This window comes from Thamnophis sirtalis, unplaced genomic scaffold, assembly GCF_051295495.1.
Source record: "Thamnophis sirtalis isolate CommonGarterSnake01/CBP01778 unplaced genomic scaffold, rThaSir2_p1.2 scaffold_1, whole genome shotgun sequence".
NCBI lineage: Eukaryota > Metazoa > Chordata > Lepidosauria > Squamata > Natricidae > Thamnophis > Thamnophis sirtalis.
This window is the reverse complement of record NW_028261381.1, coordinates 111,052,367-111,074,316: the sequence shown is the minus strand read 5'-3', so window position 1 is coordinate 111,074,316 and position 21,950 is coordinate 111,052,367. Positions and strand designations below refer to the sequence as shown.

At 35.4% G+C, this 21,950-nt stretch overlaps 1 protein-coding gene across 3 annotated transcripts in view; it reads right to left on the bottom strand.

The window, feature by feature from the left end:
- The window catches only part of RBM25 (RNA binding motif protein 25), a 44,162-nt gene extending 23,091 nt beyond the window's left edge, over positions 1-21,071 (bottom strand). Inside the window, exons 1-11 of one of the 3 annotated variants that reach the window (XM_087721887.1) lie at positions 20,943-21,071; positions 19,860-19,937; positions 14,404-14,521; positions 14,146-14,195; positions 12,590-12,760; positions 10,675-10,732; positions 9,369-9,529; positions 6,492-6,674; positions 4,651-4,704; positions 4,306-4,389; positions 303-577 (exon numbers count right to left, since the gene is read on the bottom strand). In XM_087721887.1, coding sequence (XP_087578013.1) covers positions 303-577; positions 4,306-4,389; positions 4,651-4,704; positions 6,492-6,674; positions 9,369-9,529; positions 10,675-10,732; positions 12,590-12,760; positions 14,146-14,195; positions 14,404-14,521; positions 19,860-19,898 — 1,193 coding nt within the window. In that variant the 5' untranslated portion in view covers positions 19,899-19,937; positions 20,943-21,071. The remainder of the gene's footprint in view (positions 1-302; positions 578-4,305; positions 4,390-4,650; positions 4,705-6,491; positions 6,675-9,368; positions 9,530-10,674; positions 10,733-12,589; positions 12,761-14,145; positions 14,196-14,403; positions 14,522-19,859; positions 19,938-20,942) is intronic. The other 2 variants (XM_087721901.1, XM_087721893.1) reach the window with 2 other exon arrangements.
- Positions 21,072-21,950: the final 879 nt, after the last annotated feature.

The following is a 21,950-nucleotide window of genomic DNA, read 5'->3' as shown; positions in this document are numbered from 1 at the left end:
CTGTGTCAGGATCAGACAAGGGTCTTTCCCTACAGTGGTAGGATTCCCCATCCATTCTCCCCTTTAAAGAAATCAGGGATTGACCAGCATCTCCATTATTTCTTGTCCATTTTCAACAAAAAGGTAGACATTGGGAAAATAATCTTGGAACAATAAAAGTGTATAGAAATCTGGATGACTCTGGATAGGTTATGGTGTTAAAAACAGTAAAATTATGCCATTTACTGTATACATTTAGAATATTTGCCTTAAAAAAGAAACATTACCAAATTATTAAGTCATTATTATATCACAAAATTTACCTAGATCTGCTCCGATCTTTATTCCGGTCTGAGCTTCTTTCACGGTCTCTGTCTCGATCTCTTTCCCTGTCCCGGTCTCTGTCTTTAGTGCGATCCCGATCTCTATCCCGTTCCCGCTCCCGTTCCTTCTCCTTTTCTCGTTCACGTTCCCTCTCTCTCTCTCTTTCACGCTCCCTTCTTTCTCTTTCACGTTCGCGTTCCCTCTCTCTTTCACGCCGTTCTTTTTCAATTTCTTGTCTTTCTTTCTCTTTTTTGCCTTTTTCCTCCTCCAATTTCTAGAAATCAAAAGGATTTTCCAAGTTAGTTTGTAGCTAGATTCGGAAGCCCCACCCCACAATTCTAAAATCTGGTAACAAGAATATCAAGATCAAACACTTGTATAGTTTGCTTTCAATTCATATGGATGAAAACAAAATTTTGCATTCATAAGATAGATTTCGTGCAAGTTATTTACCTAGCAGGCCAGCAATCTCCAACCTTGAATAGAAAAGCAATGCTTGTCTCCTCCGTACTGATTATTACATGAATGCATTGCCTATAATAGTTCAGAGAATGAAAAATACTTTGACCCTAAACATGATTACATTTTTATGTAGCAAAATTCATCCAATTCACATAGATGATTTAGTGATATTAAAGGAAGCTTAATATCTGATTATATCACACCTGGGTAAATTAAGTTTATTCTCTCTAAACTTGGAGAATAAAGCATTTTCTAATTTCATAGTGGAGTATATGACTGTATGGTTTCAAACATCTTTACAATCACAATACTTGTACTGTGTTTAAAAAAATCACTGATATGATTCTCATTCAAAGGGTCTGCAGGAAGGAAAAGGTTGGAAATCACAACGAGATTAAAAGATTGTATGTTACTGAATTTTTATAAAAGTACATTTCTTTATTGAAAAAGTCAACACTGCTACTAAAACACCCATGAAGACAACAGAAAAATTAAATCTCATTAATAGATAAATCCATCCTTGGAAGCAATTGGTGTGGGTTAACTTACAGATGCTGTGCTAGGACATGGACCGCCAACACTGGATTAACCTTGCCTACAAGCTATATTTCTGGGAGGAAGAGCAAGTACATGGTTCACAAGTAAACCAAAAAAAAAAAAAAGCATAAGCCAATTATCAGCCTGATGGATGCCAGAACCTTATGGGAATGATTCTTCCTTGTTCACGTGTTGTTCCTAGAGGGATGCCATAGAGCAGGGATGTCAAACTGGCGGCCTGTGGGCATGATGCATTACACACAGGCCATGCCCACCCCAGCTCCATGAATGGGGGAAACATCGTGAAAAGCCACATGATGGCAATGTGACAGTGCGAGTTTGACACCAGTGCCATAGAACATAACAGTATCATTTTCCCACTTGTTCTCTCCTTGGTACACACATTTAATGTACAAGCTATTTTCAGAAGGGAAGGCTTGCATATACCTCTCACATCTCCATCCAGCCTGCCTTCAACACTTGGTAAAGGAAATATTCAATTTGTATTCTCTGAATAACTGAAGAAAATGGATGGGAAGGTAAGAGGAACATATAAATTTTCCATTCTGAGGAATGGCCTGATTCAGAGTAATTGATGAACTTTGCTATTTCTTCTGGAGAGCCCTCTGTACAAGGACCCAGCACTAGTATAAGGAAGGATCACACCCTATGTGTAACTGATGCATTTTAAATAATGGAAAGAGCAAATTCATTCCTTTTGGCATCAATTTTACCATCAGCAAAATACCATATAAATTAGGACAACAAAATGTGCACATATTTCTCTCTTTCAACAAATAATTTAAAACAATTTGAAAAACAATCTTACCTGTCAGATAGTGTTCTGGGGCACACTCATGGACCAGAGAACCCAAACAAGATCATAGTAATATAACTAAGAAACAAGAGATCAATATATCTAACCATGATGCTAAATAGTATTAAACATAAAATGCTGGCACAATGGTGTTAGATACATTGAACTCACAAAGGAAAGGATATTTAGAATGATAGAAAACAGCCATTGTAAGGAGGGAAAGATGAAAGTGCACAACATGTGGGAACATTACAATCTAATGTCTAAATGAAGTGCTCTCATATAATTTCATCAATTAGGGCATATTTATATATGCTGTATCACAGAACTTACCTCCAATTTTGTATACTTTTACAGAAAAGTTTAGATACTGGAATGGGCAATACTTACTTTATTTTTAGCTGTTCCAATATTTTAGATTATTTTAGTTGTTCCAATAAAATGCTATTGGTTATGCTGCTGGTTGTAATAAAAATAATCATCAAAATTTATCTGAACTTAAGATGCTCTTAAGAAAAAGAGCAATTTTAAATGTTGGCCTTTAAGATGCCAAATAGTAAATCAAGAGTTATTTCCATACAAATTTGAATAGGCTGCTTCCATGTAAACAAAAAATAAATAAAGAGGTAAAAATGAAATGGAGAAAGAATTAAAGATATGCTGAAGTAATGAGCAAAGAGTATAGACAGAACAATAATAAAATCTTACCTTAAGTTCTCTTCAGACTCATCTGTGCTGTAAATGGACGCCCCCTGCAATGCTGACACCCTAACAGTCTGATTATTATTTTGTAAACTCTAACCAAAAAACATGCAAAGGTTCACTGTGCTCGCTAGCCAGCCCCTTTTTAATCATCCCACCCAATATATAAAATGGCCATTTTATATTAGAATTAATTTCATCTATTTTAAAAAATAAATTAAAAATATTTTCCAATAAGATAGATCACAGGCAATAAATATGCCCAATTGCTTCTGAAACAGGAAGCATATTTTGCTTTTGTTTTTGAACCACATCATTTAATTGCCTTTTAGTTACTTGTTGGGGCTTGGAAATAAAACCATATTTCGTTATGACCAGTTTCACACATCTTCGGAATATTTATCCTCAGGTTCTCATTCCCAAGTAATATTGGAATATTGTGCACTGCCAACAACATATAACTATTTTGTACTTAAAAGTTAGAAATGCAAATAAGCATGACCTGTTACCAGAATGTACATTACCGTTTTGTACCTTAATACCGCCGTTCAATGTTATTAGCAAACAGAATTCTCATGTCAGGAGTGAACATATTTGCTGGCATGGAGTAATCCAGCCTTTATGCACAGTTATTATTCCATGAAAGCTAAACATCAAGATATACACTGCATGCATAGCTTGCACTTCTCCACCCTTGCACCACCCTCAACCAGAACACATTAATAAATTCACAGTATCAGAAACTTCTGTAGGTGGGAATCCTGAGGTAGAATTTGCTGTGCAAACACATTTCCAAGCCAGTTACCCCTTTGCATATTTTTCTGAGGGGGCATCCATAAATAATAAAAAAACAGAAGCTCATACTTACATCCTATTCCATGTTACTTTCCAAGCTGTGTTTTTCATCTTGCATTAGTCACCATATGATCTCTATCATAATGGTGGGGGTCAATGAATAGATTAGCTTTATGGGAATTTACAGTTCTTCCATGCATCTAAATTTTGGTAAAGTCTGATAAATAATACCTAATTTATTTCACCCCCATTCTCAATTCAGCTACTAAATTTAATCTTAAATTTAAACTAAGCAATAGGGCTTAGTAATAACGCGAGTATGAATTATGTTTTACAATTACCTGACTATTATGGGAATCAAAATGTGTTTCCAAGGGCAGCCCAATTTAGTTATTTGGTCTTATGTGTTATTTTAGCCATTTTGGGTTAATTTTAAAACAGAGTAGAAAGATAATTTTTTTAAAAATGTATTTGTATTAAGAGAGAAGATTGCAATGCAGTAAGTAATATGAGAAAACTAACTAAAATATTAGACCACTGCAGTGAGAATGATTAGATACACATTATTCCTGCTATAAAGATGAACAAATGACATGTAATGTCCTTGCAAATTTTCTAAAGGGTGAGGGAATCGAAACTGGTTTTTACAATAACCTAATTTTGCATAAACTGCAAAAAAAGTATATTACCTTGTGTGTATCTCTGAATTTACTAATCTCTCGTGATATCAGGTCCCTTTTATCTTCTTCCATTTCTATAGCATTTATATCCTCCTGTAAAGGAAAAAAGAGGTGGGGGACAGAACAAGAAATAAAATATTAAAACCCATGCACAAAGGAATGGGAGAACCAAAAGAAAACCTGAAGGTTAGATGTTTTGTACCAGTCTTGTAAGAGATAAATAAAGGGCTTCTGCAGTACCAAACCTCACAGTCTGATGTTAAATGAATGAAAAAAAATTAGATGGACACGAGTCACAAATCTGGTAACTAGCAGTAAATAAAGTCATTGTCAAAGCCTACGATGTAAACGAACCTTGGTGATGAGTGGATAAGGTATCAGTGGGGCCACTGGAAATCTGCGGAAAATCTGCGGAAAAATCCACGGAGATTTTTTTTTAAAAAAATAGATTGCACACTACTCTGGAAAAAAACAATGTTCTGTATGTTGGTAGAACAAGCAATATTGTATTGCTGTGAATTTTGGTCTGACTCAGCAAAATTACAAAGAACCTCGCTAATTCTCCTTTTACTGAACTACTTTTCAGCAAAGGTTTATTGGGTGCCACCTCACCCAGTACTTCTCCATTTAAAATTGTAGGATACAATTTTAGTATTTTCAAACTAAAGAAATCTTGCAAGCTAAACTATGCTTGTTTACAAGTGGCCAGTGCCTTTTGAAATTTTAAACTTGATTTTGTACTTTACTCGCTAATTCGCAAAATTTAATGATCTCAAGGGGGTTCCCAAGTTACTGCAAATTAGCGAGGTTCCCCACATCTGAAATCAAGAGTCAGATTTGATTTGCCATTTGTTTCCCCACACTCACATTTTTCTCCCACATTATCCCTCATCTCATCTTTTCAACCACAGAACGGGCAAGGGAACCAAATTTGACCATAAGCATTCAACAAAGGAGACAAAAGTGCCTCTAACCCAACTTTACATGGCACACACTTCAATCTTTTCTCCCCCAACATATACAGAGCTTCAGTTCCACTTGCTAAGGGAGAAGGATGTACTTCCATCTTCTCAACAGGTGAAAAGAACAGAGCACACTTAAAGTTCAACTACATAAGCAATGTGCAATTTGAAATAATCCTAATCTAAACATTAGGAAATTCAATATTCAATTAATGTAAAGTGGGATAACAAGAAGTGATTTTATTAACACTTATCTTTTTCAGTACCATTATAAGAGTTGCTGTATATTCAGAAGATAATCCACCATATGGATGAAATTTAGGAGAATGAGCATCTTTAAGGAATTTAGATAAACAAAAACTTCAGCACAAGGCTTACTCAGATTAATTGGAGGTTAAACATAAGAGGAAAGCAAAAGGAAATGTGTAACAACTCTGATTGTTTTTTGGTACTGATTTTCAAATCCAATAGTGGTAAAAGAAAATTAAACTTAGCAGGAGGGCTGCAAACTCAAGCCAAATCCCATCAGTTAACTCTAGTTGTGACTCAGTTAAAGTCGAGCATGCACATATTTGCAAAGTATTTTCTCCCAGAGTGAATTTTATTTTTAGTCCAATTATGACTAGGTTTTTCCACAGAAGGTGGAATATGGCATTCCATGCCATATGTTAACACTTAAAAAATCTGGAAGACAAATGGCTTAATTGCCAAATAATAACAAACAATTTTATAACAGCATAGCTTTCCCCCAAGAATAACAAACAGCTTCTCACTTATGTGCACAAACATAATCAAAACAGGACATCAAAGAAGGTACTTTGTGATTATGACATCAGTGTGAACCCCTATGGCCCAGAGCTTTTTGGCCTTTTAAAATAACAAATGTTAATAGGCAGGACTTTTACGTTTAAGATGTCAAAACACCTCTCCATCATAAAGAACAATCATCAATTATTTCAATAAATGAATTTTGAAGGGATGAAAGGCTGAATCAAACCTGCAGCTCCAAGTCTGGGCATTCAACCCTTGTGTATACACACCTACATCATCCACAGGGTTTGGCATTTAGAAATGATTTAATTTCAGTATGAAACATGTAAGTGCTGCTAACATCAAGGCTTGTTGATTTGTGGTTTCATCAGATGCTTTGAGCTTATGTATGGCACAAAGTTTGGCCCTTATTATAAGGAGAGATGAAGTAAATCTGTTTGTGTCCAAAATCAAAACACATACGTCCTCCTTCTTTTCCTTTTTCTTCTTCCTGGGATGAGAATCAGACTCTTGAGAGGGAGCATTGAGCTCGCTGGAATATTCCCGAATTAACACTTCAATTGCCCCTTTAATTAGCTGGTCTCTTCTCTTTGCTTCTTCATCCAGGGCTTCATCATCATCGGCTGCAGATTCTGGCCTGGAGTTCTAAGAAACAATATAAATAATGTCATAATGGAAATGGCAAATAAACCAATCTTTTATATTTTTATCCTCTTACTTGCCCTACATAGGTAAGGCAACATAACCATTACAAGTAGTCCTTGACTTGCAAGAGTTCATTTGTGACCAAAGTTACAACACTGAAAAAAGTGACTTATTACTGTTTTTCACACCCACAATCATTGCAGCATCCCCATGGTTTCATCATCAAAATTCAGATGTTTGGCAACTGGTTTATATTTACCACTGCTGCAGTGTCCTGGGGTGAGGTGATCAGCTTTTGTAACCTTCTGACAAGCAGAGTCAATTTGGAATCCAGATTCACTTAACAACCATGTTACTAACTTAACAAATGCAATGATTCACTTAACTGTGACAAGAAAATTTTTAAAATGGGGCAAACTCACTTAATAAATGTTTCACTTACCAACATAAATTTTGAGCTCAAAATTGGTCGTAACTCGAGGACTACCTGTATTGCATCAAAACTATCAAGCAATGAACATGAATGAAACAATATCTATACTACAAGGTTAGAATAGAAAACATTGCTATTGATATATATATATGGATATTGCTATCACAATGTTTTCCTGTGGAAAGGTAAATAAGTCACACGGCATATGCTCTTAGATGCCATTGCCAAAAACAGCCTCAGTGATCTTTGGTGAGTGAGGAGCAAAAGCCAAAGGAGGAGTTGTTCATAAGTGGCCATGAAAACCTAACATCCTTTAGCTGCTTTGCCACACAGCTGTAAAACAAGTCATAGATTCCTTACAATATCAAAACTTTTTTTTAATCTTCCCTGCTGACAGAAAACACGCATACGGAAACTTTGCAAAAATTCTTTTAATTAAAGTTGGGCCTTATAAAGTATACACTCTGAAAACAAGATTAAGTGATGTGCATTTGCATCTTTCCATGCGGCAAATAATATAATTTTAATCTTCTCTGTATGGTGATAATCCAAGTTAATATAGGTAGTTCTCAACCTACAATTCATTTAGTGAAAAACACTCATAAGTCATGTTTTTCAGTGCCATTGTAACTTCATTTTTCCACGCTTATGATTCCTGCAGTATCACCATGGTCACATGATCAAAATTTAGACTCTGGGCAACTGGCTCATATTTGTGAGTTATCGTGCCCTAGGGTCATGCGATCACCTTTTGCAACTTTCAATGGGGAAGGCAGATTCACTTAACAGCCATGTAACCAACTTAACAAATGCAGTGATTCACTTAACAACTATCTTAAAACGGGGCAAAACTCACTTAACAATTATCTTGATTAGCAACAGAAATTCTGGGCTCAATTGTGGTCTTAAGGACTATCTGTATAGTCCAACACTATTTTAATAAAGCAGAAATTACAGAAACGGTTTCATATGAACCTTGTCACAACCTTGCATGATAAAATGTCTTAGAGCTTTAATTTTAAATCTATAAAACTTGATTTCCCAATAATGTGTAATCATAGCATATATTAATAAATTTGATGTTATGTACATGTAATTTATTTGTAGTCTATTGTAAATTGTCTCTAAACATTGCTAAAAGATAATTTTGAAGAAAGTTATATATTATAACACCTGAAACAAGTCTTCCTGTTCTTCCTTCAACTTACATTATTTAGTTTTTAAAACATTTAATACATTCTAACATTTCGAATGAAATTGCTTACAATTACAAATATAAAAAAACTGAATTAAACAATTTAATTTTTTCAATAATTCCTTATAAACAGCCAGATGTTCATATTCCTAAAGATGACAATGCAACCCTGATTGCAATTCTAACAGCAAACAAAATCTGATTATGAAGATAAATTATTAATGTATACGTTAATTATAAAGAAATATTGTGCCCCATTCAATACTCTTAAAATGCTATCTCAAATTCTTTAAAATAAACAGTAACAAATGATTGGTGACCTTAAAAAAAACTATTGCTAAAACTTTTCTTTAGAGAGAAAACCAAAGGGACTCTCACCTTAAATTCCAAGACAGTTTATCCAGTCAAATGCCAGGTGAAGAAACAAAGAACAGAAAAAGGAAAGTCTCACTAAGCAGTAGTAGCTAAGAAGCATGGAAAGGAGGAGGGAAGGGATTAGAGCTGACAGAGAAGCTGTCATATTAAGAACAGCTTGAAAAGAACTAACAGGGAATTGGATAGGTGATAATAAAATAATTTTGCAAAGTGAAAGTGCCATTCAGAACTAATTTGATTAATTCTTTTCAAAATAACTATGCTATAACTCATAAAAACAAAAGGCTTAAATTCCTTAAACAAAGAATGTATGTGATCTCTTTTTCCTAAATACTAAAAGAATTATGTCAAACCACTGTCATTTTTAATTCTGTGGACAACAATTGTATTCAAAAGGGCATGAACATGGGAAGGGATTTGGCCTACAGCTTCCAAATGCAAATCCCTAACATACATTCATGTTTGTAAAGTAAAAAATAAATTCTATAACATTTTGCAAATGTTACAGAATTTATTATAACTCTTGATCATGAAAACTGGAAAACAAAGGAGTACTGTGGAGCTTAATCTACAAAAGAACCATAAACTCAACGCAACAGACTGAACAGAAACAAAGCAACAAAAGAAGTATAGGGAAAGTATGTCTGTCAATTATTTTCTATTTTATATATTTCTTAATTTGTATACATACCCCATTGGATGCCCTCTTTTTTGCTTTCCATTCATCCAGCTGAGCCTTTGTTTTGGCATCAACTTTAACAAGTAGCTTCTTTTCTCCAATCTGGAGATCATGTAGTAATCTCAGTGCACGTAGTGTGGATTCGGGCTCTTTATATTCACAAAAGCCAAAAGCTAGAAATAATTGAGAATTTAGAACATAAATTTAGAAGTCATACAGGCAAATGACTATCGACAATTACAGGACTGCTTTTCAATACAAATTATTTTTTGTGTTATCAAGACTTCTATAAAGTACATTTTTAAATATTCAGAAAAAAATGTCTGTTCAATCTTATACAGTCAAGTGTTTTAAGTTAAGAGCATCTATTCTCTGTTACTGTATCTTAAGTAAAAGCCCAAAATAGTTGATCAAGCGCAATAATACATTTCAAAATCACATAGTGATTTATTATAAAGATAGTAACTGGAACAGATGAAATATTGTCACCAATATTTGGTGGTACTAAGGCAAACCACTGAAGACAACAGCATTATGCAAATACAGTTCAGTAAGCCAATTGCAATTATCAAATAAGTATCATCATGTTTCTTTCTCACTACTATTGACAGCGAGGACTGAAAGCCCTCCCTTTCACCTTTTAATCAATTTTTAACCTTCCCTGCTTCTTTCAAATTTTACACACTATTTTCTATGCTATTAATATTTTATTGTACACTGCCCAGAGTCCCTTTGTGAGGAAGATGGGCACTTAAATATGACAATAAAATAAATGAATATGAGAAAATTAACAAACCTTGTATGTACATATATATGAATATATATGTGTGTGTGTGTGTGTGTGTGTGTATGTCTGTATGTCTGTATAAGTATGTATGTATTCGAACCTGGGCTGTTTTTACATGTTAGGCAGTTGTATTAGCCACTAAGCCACAAACTCTCCTACCTTAGCTCAAATCCCACTAAGGGTATGGCTAGCTGATGAGAGCTAAATAGCTTGAAATAGATCTATACTAGTCTCCCTTTATTTATTAATCAGCACAAATGCAACACAAAAATGGTTTTCTGCCTGGGAGGCTCCTAGGGTGGAGCTGAAAGGCAAAAGGGAAGCAGTGTGCTCTCTCCCATATTTGGGCATACCAGGTGCTTTGACATAACACTTCTATCTATCTATCTATCTATCTATCTATCTATCTATCTATCTATCTATCTATCTATCTATCTACATACATACATACACACACACACATATACACATAAATACACACACATACACATATTTGTGTATACACATATAAAAACAAGAAAATGCACATACCTTGGAGTTTTCCAGATGCTCCTTGAACTCTCTTCCAACTCAAAACCAACCCACATTTCTGAAAAACATTGTTTAAAAAGGCATAAATGTTGGTGAACAATGGCTGAATATGCATCATAAGAAGAAAATAGTCTTCCGTAGGTAGTTTTATTTTTAAGGAATGCCTTCTAGAATAATTCCTGTTAACGATTAATACATTTAATTATTATATAAAGAAGATAGAGGTCCCTGAATTTTGATTTGGACAGTTACTAAGACTACCATGAACTGCAAAAATCAGTCAATCCTGATCCAAATAAAGACTTATTGCACTTTCAAGACGACCAGAAAGCAAAAACTCATATATTTAGTTAAGTTTACTTTATTGTCATTGCACATCGTACAACAAAATTAAATGCCATTTTCAGTGTACATTATAACTATAAAAATAAAAACACACACATCCTTCACATGCTATGTAATTGAAATTGAAAACCCGATATTGCATTAATATTGCACTATACCATAGAATTCAATATAGTTACTGTCCTGGGATAGAAGCTGTTTTTTAGCCTATTTGTTGTTTTTTGTTATTCTGAACCGTCTGCCAGATGGTAATAGTTCAAAAAGAGTGCCCGGATGAGATGGATCTTTGAACTTTCTTAAGGCAAAGGGAGCTATAAAGCTCTTCCAAAGAGGGGAGAGGGCAACCAATGATCCTTTGGGCAATGATGTTAACCCTCTGGAGTGCTGTCCTATCTGCCACTGTGCAATTGGGAAAACAAACACAGGTGCAAACACATATTTTGGAAATATAGTGCACAGGCTGACATAAGAAAAATGACTATAAATGGCAAGGTAGAAAGATGACAAAGACTATTCTTGAAATAGCTACATCTGACCATTTTCTGGTCACCAGAAAACAAGTGTCTTGACAACACTTAACAATTATGCACTCTATTAAGTATTTTCTTCACAAAAATATTACTGCTTGTATCATTCAAATTCTAATTTCATAGATCATGCCTGAGCAATATTTCTAACCCCATTGAAGGATGTTTTGTTGGGTCCATGGCCAGGCATGATGGCAGCAATAGTGGAATGGAAATTTATTTGGCTAATGCAGCAAGAGATAATATTGGGTATTCCATATATTTTGGACTGTAATTACTATAATTACTACTGTCACTTATCAATGGCTGTGCAACAAATAACATTCAAAATATTCAAAAGGCATTGCAGACAGACAGACAAAGACACGCACACACCATATACATGATACTTTGTGAATGTATAGAAAATGAGACTAACTTTTCACTATCATATGAAGCTGAGATGAAAAATTCTGCATGGAAGTGAAATGCCATAAGTTGCAAGTTTAAATCTTGCCCAATGGAGCATTTTAAATCAGTACACAAGTATAACAAAACAGATATCAAAATATCCAAATTAAGATCTGCAGGACTAAGTTCTACATGGCTTAGGGCCAGAGTACCTTCGAGACCGCCTGCTGCCACATACCTCCCAGTGGCCACTAAGATCCCACAGATTGGGCCTCCTTCAGATGCCGTCAGCCAGACAGTGTCGGCTGGCGGGCCCTCGGAGGAGAGCCTTCTCTGTGGCTGCTCCGACTCTCTGGAACCAGCTACCCCCGGAGATCCGGACCATACCCACTCTCATGGCCTTCAGGAAAGCTGTAAAAACTTGGCTGTTCCGGCAGGCCTGGGGCTGTTGACCTCACTGTTGAGGTCCAGCCCCGATTAGAATGAATGTATGAGGGTGTTGCTGTTTTTAAACTGTTTCTTTTCTCGTTATGTTTTTTTTCCTCTTATTTTTTGTAAGCCTTCAGGATTGGGCAGCATATAAATATATTTAATAAAATAAATAAATAAATAAATAAATTTTAATAAAGTTCTAATACTGTTATGTTACTTACAGCAAGAAGTTGTCGTATAAGCATATCTGATGCCTTTTCAGATATGTTGCCTACAAAGACAGTGGTGGTGGGACCACTGTTTTCATCATTTTCTTTGTTCTTTAGACCTGGATGTTCCTTTCTAACACCCATGTGTTTCCCAACCATCGACACTGCAGCTGGAACCAATACCTGAAAATAAAGAGATTCCTACTGTTAAATTTCAGAGAGGAAAAACCCTTATCCTATCTTCATTAGAAGAAAAAGTCCAGAATTGTAGAACCATATTATTTAACATAATAAAATGATCAAATAACTTAAACAATACACTACTGAAAACAAATGCTATATAAATCCTGAATCATATTTACTTTGAAGATCAATATTAATTAATTTTGCCTGAATAGTTTTCTCTACAACAGAGATTTCATACATTTTTTTTCATACATTTTGCATGCAGGTTGATTCTGGAAGAATCAACCTGCATGCAAAAATAATCCAAATGGGAAATTATATAGAAATTCAAAATATTTCTATTTAAATTTATAAATGTTTAATAATCTACATACATTGCTTCATATTTAAAATGCCACCTGAGAGGAATAAAATTTGGAAGTATTAATTAAAAGAGATGGTCATTTTTTGAAATTTGGCAGCGACTTTGTTAAAAGCTATTATTTTGGCTCCCTGGATTGCACCCAATCATGTAATAAGTTCAGGATTTGCTTTTCCCCTCCATTTTGAAGGTTTGAAATGTTTAGAGTAGCAAGTAGTGTATTTTAAAGTTAGTGCATCTATTATGCACTTTTTTATACAAAGTTTTGCCACCAAATTTGGCCACAGGATTGGGGAGTATTCCAACAGCCATAAAATTGCCCATCCCTGTGTTTAAACAACTGAACGATCTTTTGGAAATGGAGATCAACGCAAATAAAATTTTCATTCTTTACAAGTGATTTTTCTTTTATTTTTGGAGCATGCCAATTAAGAAACTCAATTTCTTCCTCTTTATTGTAAAACCCGTTCTTTCTTGGCTTCAACCATGATTATTGGGGTAATGGTAATGACTGTTCAAATTTATCAATGATTTCAAGATATTTTGCAAACAATAATCAAAGTATTATTAGATTTAATTAGCTTTAACCTAATTTAAAACATGACCAAGAGTAGAAGCAGTTTTTCAAAGAAAGGAGAGTCCTGTGTTCTTGAATATGACCCTAAGTTTGTAAAATATAGGCGACTATTATTATACTGATCAATCTATGATGATCTTTTTTTTGGTGTATGGCCGTACACAGTCAAGGAAGTCTACAATGCTTTTTACCACAGAGTAGTTCTGGCAGCCTAAGATTGTTAGTTCATTTTGTTCACTTATGCGTACTATCTACGGTACACTACAGCGGGTGATCTAGCTTTGCACAGCTGGCTAGCCATGTTCAATATTTTTGTAATTGATTACTATTAATTGCTATTATTAGTTAGATACTAATGATATTTTGAAAGATGACATAAAAGTAATCAAATCTTGCAATTATTTCCATAAAGTTTACACAAGTAGTATTTTATATTATGCTTACTGTTGGTGCAGGAGCCATAATACCCATTGGTACAGGAATCATTGGAGTCCCTGTGAAGTGAGATTGTATTAACAGTTTATCAAGAATCAACCACAATTTTAAAATACCTATTAAACAGAAATGCAACAAAACTATATTTATAAAGATTATTTTCCTAATTAACGTACCCAGGTATATTTAGTTAATTGCGATTTTAAAGATTTATTAATCAGTGATGGGAAAATGAGGCTAATTTGATGAGTTTCTGATGTAACTTACCAGGAGGTACAGGTGGAGGAAAACCTGGGAACTGTGGAGGTGGAATTCCAGGTGGAAGGGTTGGGATTCCCATCGGAGGACGGTTTAAGTGAGGTGGAAAAGACATTTTAAAAAGAACCTAAAAAAAAGCAGAGAACAATCAGATTCAGAACCATGAATCTTTTGAAATGTCCATTACTGAGCATTTACAGAAAATTTCCTATGAAAGTTATCTCTAACTTTCTACTTTGAGGATACTAATGTGTGAAGAAATATTAATTTACATAAGATAAACAGAAATAACAGCTCTTCTGGACTATTCACTACAAAATAAGTAAGAGAGTCCTAAGAGAGTAAATTCAGGGCTTTGCTATTTTACATGAATAATAACATTCATAAAATGTATATATATAAATAGTAGCTTGGATCAAGATATGCATTGCCTCAAATATTTATACTTTCAAATAGTTCGTAATATTCCAGCGCGTAGATGGGCCATCTGGAGCACAAGTTATACCTACAGATGCTTTCTATGAGGACTGCTGAGTCTCCAGTTTCTGGAAAGTAGTTTTTCTTCACTGAATGTAGTACTGTAAGGCAGAGATGGAGTCACCTCACTTGGAGAGTACTGACAGAGGCTGACTTGCAGAATACTGACTTTCTCATCATAATTACCTCAAACTGACATCAAGGAAAAACATGTTTGCTCTAATGTTCACTTCTGACTCCTATCAAACAAATCATGATGGTAGTAAAGGAATCTGATTTAATCTGAAACTCCACAATAAAGGGAGAGTTTAGTATATTACAGAATAAAATAATGAACAGAACTGAAATGTATCCTTAAAAAAATCTTCCCAACGTGCCAAAGATTAAATATAAAAAGATACCAAATAAAAGTGGGATCACTTGAGCAGAACAACAAAGTACTTAAAAATCTTCCCAATGTGCCAAAGATTAAATATAAAAAAATACCAAATAAAAGTGGGATCACTTGAACAGAACAACAAAGTACTTTGGAAATATAAAACATAAGGAAATTAAAGCAACATAAAACTTATTTCATTTAAAATTTACCAAGCTTCAGCCATCTAAAACTTCTTCTAATGTTCTTTATCATTATAATAAAATATCCAGAGTAATTCCAACAGCTTAGTGGAAGATGCATTTGATACAAGTTCATAATGTTATTTTCAGCTCTCTCTTTAGGGTCTAATTCAGCAGTGGCTCATTGGACAAAACCAGATACATCTTTACACAACTGAAAAATAATATCTCTTTAAGCATTTTTATCAACTAATGTAGTTTTTGATTGTACTAGAAAATGTGTCTACTTGTTATAAAATCTAAAATTTCTGTAAAAATGATTTATTATAAATTATTTAGGGCCAGTAACCAATAATCATTTGTTTAATTCTATCACACCTAATTGTGTTGGTCTCAAATAAAAAAAGAATTTCATTATGATCCTTAGCTTGCTTCCCCTTTTGGGATGACATTATTCTATTACTGGGTTAAAACAATAGTTGCAAGTTGTTACACAGATGACATTACAATTGTTTAAATAGGAAGTCATATATACCATTGTGTAGCAATAGCATTTCTATTAAATTCAGTCAAATTGATTTAAATCCTTTTTATTAAAATTGTATTTCTGATTGAAGAGCACACATTTTAGAAATGTATTTAACCCGGTACTCATAAAAGCTGATTAAGTTAATTACTAGTTCAGTAGAGGTGTTCCAAAAACTCTTAGAAAAACACCAGAACACTTGTTACAGTTTAAAATATTATCAGTTAACAAATTACAGTAGTCTAAAGACACAGGAGACAATCTTCTGCAATACAGGTAGTCTTTGACTTACGACCACAAATGAGACAATTTCTGTTGTTAAGTGAGACATTGAGTTTTGCCTGATTGTACAACCTTTCTTGCCACAATTGTTAAGTGAATCACTGCAGTTGTCAAGTTAAGTGAATCTGGCTTCCTCATTGACTTTGTCAGGGGTCGTATGACCCTGGCATACTGCAACCTTCATAAATATGAAGCAATTGCCAAGAAGATGCTGCAATGGTCACGCGAAAAAGGCCACTTTTAGTCACTTTTATCAGTGCCATTGTAACTTCAAATGGTCACTAAATGAACTGTTATAAATCGAGGACTATCTGTATGCTGCAATCTTCTTCCAACTAGGATTTGGACATGATTGGTTAAAAGGTCTTTTCTGTAGCAGCATTCCATTTGTGAAACAGGCTCAATGTGTTCAAATGCCTGGTATCCGTTCCCATATGACTTTCTGAAGCTAATAACATGTGTTCTGTTTATTTATTTAATTTGTTTGTTGTCCATCTCACTGCGAGGTGATTCAGAGTAACTTCCAATATTTCTCCAAAAATGTCTACGTTGAGATATTTTATTTTTGCTACTTAGAGAGCTGGAGTTTTTATTTATGCTATTTTCTGGATTATTAATTATTTGCTGCAATTATATTTAAGCATTCTTCTTGTAACCATGGTGCATATGGAACTACAAGGAGTTCTGTATAGGTCAGGAGCAAATAAATGAACTATGGTCACACCACTTCTAAAGAACCTACTTAGCCTTATAAATATTATGGCAAAGGTGCCCTTCTACCTTCCCAATAAGTACATAGTGCAGTGAAATGGTGGAGGAAGAATGGAAATCATTCTCTCCTTCCTCCAGCATTTCCAATTGGTTCCTGAACTGATTGCACACAGTTAAATTTTGCATATTTAACAGGGAAACATAGATTGGAGACAAAACAAACTGACATCCACCATTCTAGTTGACAACAAAGCCATAGAGCATCCACCCATTGATGCTAGTCTACTATAATTCTATATAGATTGGACACACTGAAAATGAAAAGTTTTCTCATATAATCAGCACAAAAAGTCAGCTGCCAGAAGTGGAAAGGAATCTGTTGTTGGCCTGCTGTGCATCCCTGCTAGTTGTGCTAAAGATTCTTCTACATGAACTAGTGAAACAAATAGTCCTGTAGATGAAATATTGCACACTCTATAAATTTGCTGAATTTTTGACATGCTTTTACTTTCTAATAGGGGCTAATAAAGAAGAGATTAATACTTTTATTAGGGTGTTAAAAAAGCAGGCTAGCAAAACCTTATACAAGACAGAGCCTTTTTGCTCATTGATGAGAATTATTTATTGCTTGCTCAGATATAAATTCTTTTTGTAATCTGTTTTAAATGATTTTGTAGAATTACAAAATAAAACAAAATAAATATTCAATCAAAAAGTGCTTTATCTCTTCATTCTTATATTCAAAAGCAGATTAGATGAGGCTGTAATTCTATATTTATTTGAAAGCATCTTTCACTTAATTTATTTTCACATAAAAAGTCATCTGAAGGCAGATTATTAAACTCTGAAAGTTTAACAATAGAAAAATGAAAGCATATGTGATTGTGTCAGTTGCGGTTTTTCCAATTATGGTATTTCCAAAGCAAAGTTTCAAAAAGCAAATTTAACTGGTTTTATGTTCAGAAATTAAGAATAATTTAAATAAGCAAAATATAACTGATAAAATGAAGATTAATCAATAACAAAGAGATACAGAACAATTTCTGATCCATGAAATCTATGAGGAAATCAGCTTAATTCAGAAACAGAAGGGGTCATAAGTAAAGAATAAAAGGCTGACTAAATAATATTTAAAAAAATCTAAAATTAGAAAATAAACAGAAGTTCTGCAAATGAAAATATGCAAAATGAAGCATATGCAGCAAAAAGAAAAACAGCAGAAAACAAAAGGAAAATTTTAAGGAAGGGAATCCTTCTTCCAACTGAGTAAAAGAAAAAAGAAATACAAACAACTGGATGAAACCAGACATTGACCATGACATAGTTATCCAAAAACTACATTACACAATATAGAACATTATTTAATGTATCATTATGGCCTTACTAATGAGCAAAATACTTCTGAAATAATTGAATTGATTCAGCTAAATTCATCAGTTGTTCCTCTCAGAACTTTTCCCAAGTAATTATTGTAACTATATGAGGAAATAACAGAAGTTAGTGTCAGGTGGCATTTTCAAGAACAAGTAGTACTTTATTAATAATCAATTGTTCTGGTTTGGTTACTTTGGTATAATGATAAAATCTATGGAGTATTTCTGCAAATTCTAAAATTAACAAAGCACACATTTTCCCCTATAAAACAGAATAGAGAAAAAGATATTCAAGAATCACACGACTGGACATTATAAGTACTTTTGTTTCCACATGGAGTCTGCTTCTGAACTTCGTGCTTGATGTGGAGAAGAATGAAACTGACTTTGGGTTTTACTGATTAGACTGATATATCTCTATATCATTCATGTTATTATAAAAAAGCAAAAAGTTGTGATTTGATGTTAATTCCTTATTTTACTGTAACATAGTTGGAAGTCAATGTTTCTTTTTCTTTTTTCTTACCTTTCCTCACGTCTCCTTCCTCTTTTCCTCCCCACTGCTTTCCTATTTACTTTGTATTTTGTATTTTACATTACTTTATAACTCAAGAAAAATGTTAATAAAGAACATTATAAAAAAATGTTATAACTTCAATAAAAATCAAGCGCACATAAAGAATTTGCCAAAGAAGAGTTCCTGAATTTCTAATAACTATTAAAAATATAGACAGTTTACCAATATGGTGTTGTACAACAATAAATTAGAATAAATACATAAAAAGTCATTCTTAAAATTTAAAACAGACATTATTAAAAATGAAACACTGTATGGCAAAATAATTATCAGCTGCAATCATTATAACCCATTATAAGATTTCAGTGGTCCCCTGGGAAAAAGCGTGGTAACAAAACCAGGTCTTGAGGGACCTTCTGAACATCAACAGGGATGGAGCCTCACCTCACTTTGGGACTGGGAGAATGCCTGCCTCCTGGTACCCATCAAGTGTAAATCCCTAACAGACAGAACCCACAGCCTGCGTTCTCTACTACTCAGAAGGACAGGCAGATGTAACAGGGGGAGGCAGTCTCTCAGATAACCTGGTCACACACCAGGAAGGGCTTTAAAGGATAATACCAGGACTTGAACTGGACCCAGAGCAAAGTGGCAATATATGGTACAACATATGATGTTCTGGAAACACATATTCTGTATTTGAAGCTTCCAGATACTCTTCAAGGGGAGGCCCATGTATAGTGTGTTACTCTACAGTAGTCCAATGGGGAAGCATGAGTGACTGTGGACAGAGCCTCCTGATCTAGGAAGTGGTGCACAAGACTGTGCAAAGGCCCTCCTAGCCACAACTGCCACCTTCTCTTCTTTAATTGATGGCATCTTGACTGAAGCAAGGAGAGAAAAGCAAGAGAAAGAAACTACATCCAGCACCTAAAACTTGAAATACAATAAAGCGTCTAACAGGCTATGGATAACCACATTTCAAAGCTAAACACAAAAGATGCACTTAAAGTCAACTTACCACCTGTCTTTCTGAGATTATCTCCTCATATCTTCTCATTACCTTACCATCTGTTTTTCTGAGATTACCTTCTCTTTTCTGGATTACAAATTTAATTCGTTTAGATTTCATTTCAGGTAAATATTTTGGGGCTTAGAGCACATATTTAATACCATTTACAGGGCAATCCCCCTTAAAAAAAGTCAAGTTTGTCTTAAATTTCAGATAAGCAAATATAAGATTACAAATGTATTTAAAAATGTCCGCAGAAGACGGCAGATCCATAAAAAATAAACGCATAACCCCGTGGTGCTTTTCAGGGATGATTAATCGCTACTTAAAACGATCGTGATTGATCCTTACACTCTGAGACTTGCACGGTTCTACAAAACCTTCCATTTCAAGAAACGCTGAAGGTGATATAAAAACGAGCCCTTTTAATACCGTTTTCTAAATGAGCTGCTTTCTGAAAAAAACAGTGCCGGACCGCAAAAGCTCCTCTAAGGATCCTTTTGGAGTCTCTGAGATTATTAGTTTTTTTTAAAAAAAAAACACCTCGTAATCCGTTTATTAGTTTTCAAAAAAAAACCAACAACACAGCAACCCTCGTGTTTTAAACGATCTTTTTTTTTGCCTGCGGGCGGAGGGTTGCTTCGCAATGATTCCCTCCCACACGCCAATTCACCCCTCGATGCCGCGCTGGTCAAGCGCCAAGGTGACTGCATGCAAGCCAACCCAGATGGATGGGCTCGGGGGAGATCTACTCCGAACGGGCCGGCTTTCAGGCCTCGACAGAGTGGCCTTCGGTATCGCCCCTATCGCCTTCTACACCCCCTTTTCCCCACCCACCCACCATGGAGCACGATGCTTTAAAAGAAAAGGGGAAGCATCCAAACCTTATCTCGTCCCTTCACCACCACCCCACAAAGCGTCATAACCTTCCCTGAAAAGCTCCAAAAGGGCCACCTTCAGCCCTCCCCCATTCCTGAAGGGCCCCCGACACGGGTGCCCCAAGTCGCCCAAATCCGTTGCCCCCCCCCCTCAGTCCCGCCTCTTTAATCCATAAAGATAAAATGCTGCACGGGCATTGCCCCGCTCTCTCACCGAAAGCAGCGCCCGAAGACAACAGGCCCGACAGCCTCCACTCTTCTCGACCCGGCAAAGGAAACTAGGCCGCAAACGCGCCACTCAGAGCCACAGGCGCCGTCGCGTTACGCTGGACGGTCACGTGAACAACGTCCCCCCCTCACCCCGCCTCGGCTTTCCGCCAAAGACCGCCCAGCGCCGCGTTACGTTTTGATCATGGAGAAGTAGATGAATAGTCCTAGAGGTATCTCGAGGAACGGGCACCTCTAGCAATTGTTTTGGGTCTACTGTTCGCCGACTTCCGTCCTCTCTCCAGACGCTCCTGTGATTGTCATCGGAAGAAGCGGTCTTGGGGAGACGCTTTTCTTTCTTTTTGACTTTAGAACATTTCTCTCGGATTCAGCTTTAAAAGAATCTATAATGTTAACTCATCTGAATTGGAAAAAATCCGGACCAGCAATAAATGCTGGCAAAGAGATACAGAAAATTCTTAATACGATCTGGTGTTGGTGGTTTTTCCAGACTAGATCTTACACTCCTAATTTTTAGAAGCATTAAATGCCGAGAGGGAAAGAGTTGTCATTTTCACTGTCTCACAGTTGCTATTTTTTCTCCCTCTATGTTCTACCCTTGAATCGGATTTTTGCCTTAAACGATTAGGACAAATGATGGCAAAAGATTGAAGAACAGTAAAATAACTGTGTTCCTGTGCTATTGTACAGGTAGTCCTCGACTTTGTTGTTGTTAGTTGTGAAGTTGTGTCAGACCCATCGTGACCCCATGGACAATGTTCCTCCAGGCCTTCCTGTCATCTACCATCCTTTGGAGCTCACTGCCTACTGCTTAGGTGACTCCATCCAGCCACCTCATTCTCTGTTGTCCCCTTCTTTTGCTCTCAATCGTTCCCAGCATTAGGCCGTTCTCCAATAAGTCCTTCCTTCTCATTAGGTGGGCAAAGTATTTGAGTTTCATCTTTAGGATCTGGCCTTCTAATGAACAGTCAAGATGAATCTTCTCTAGGACTGA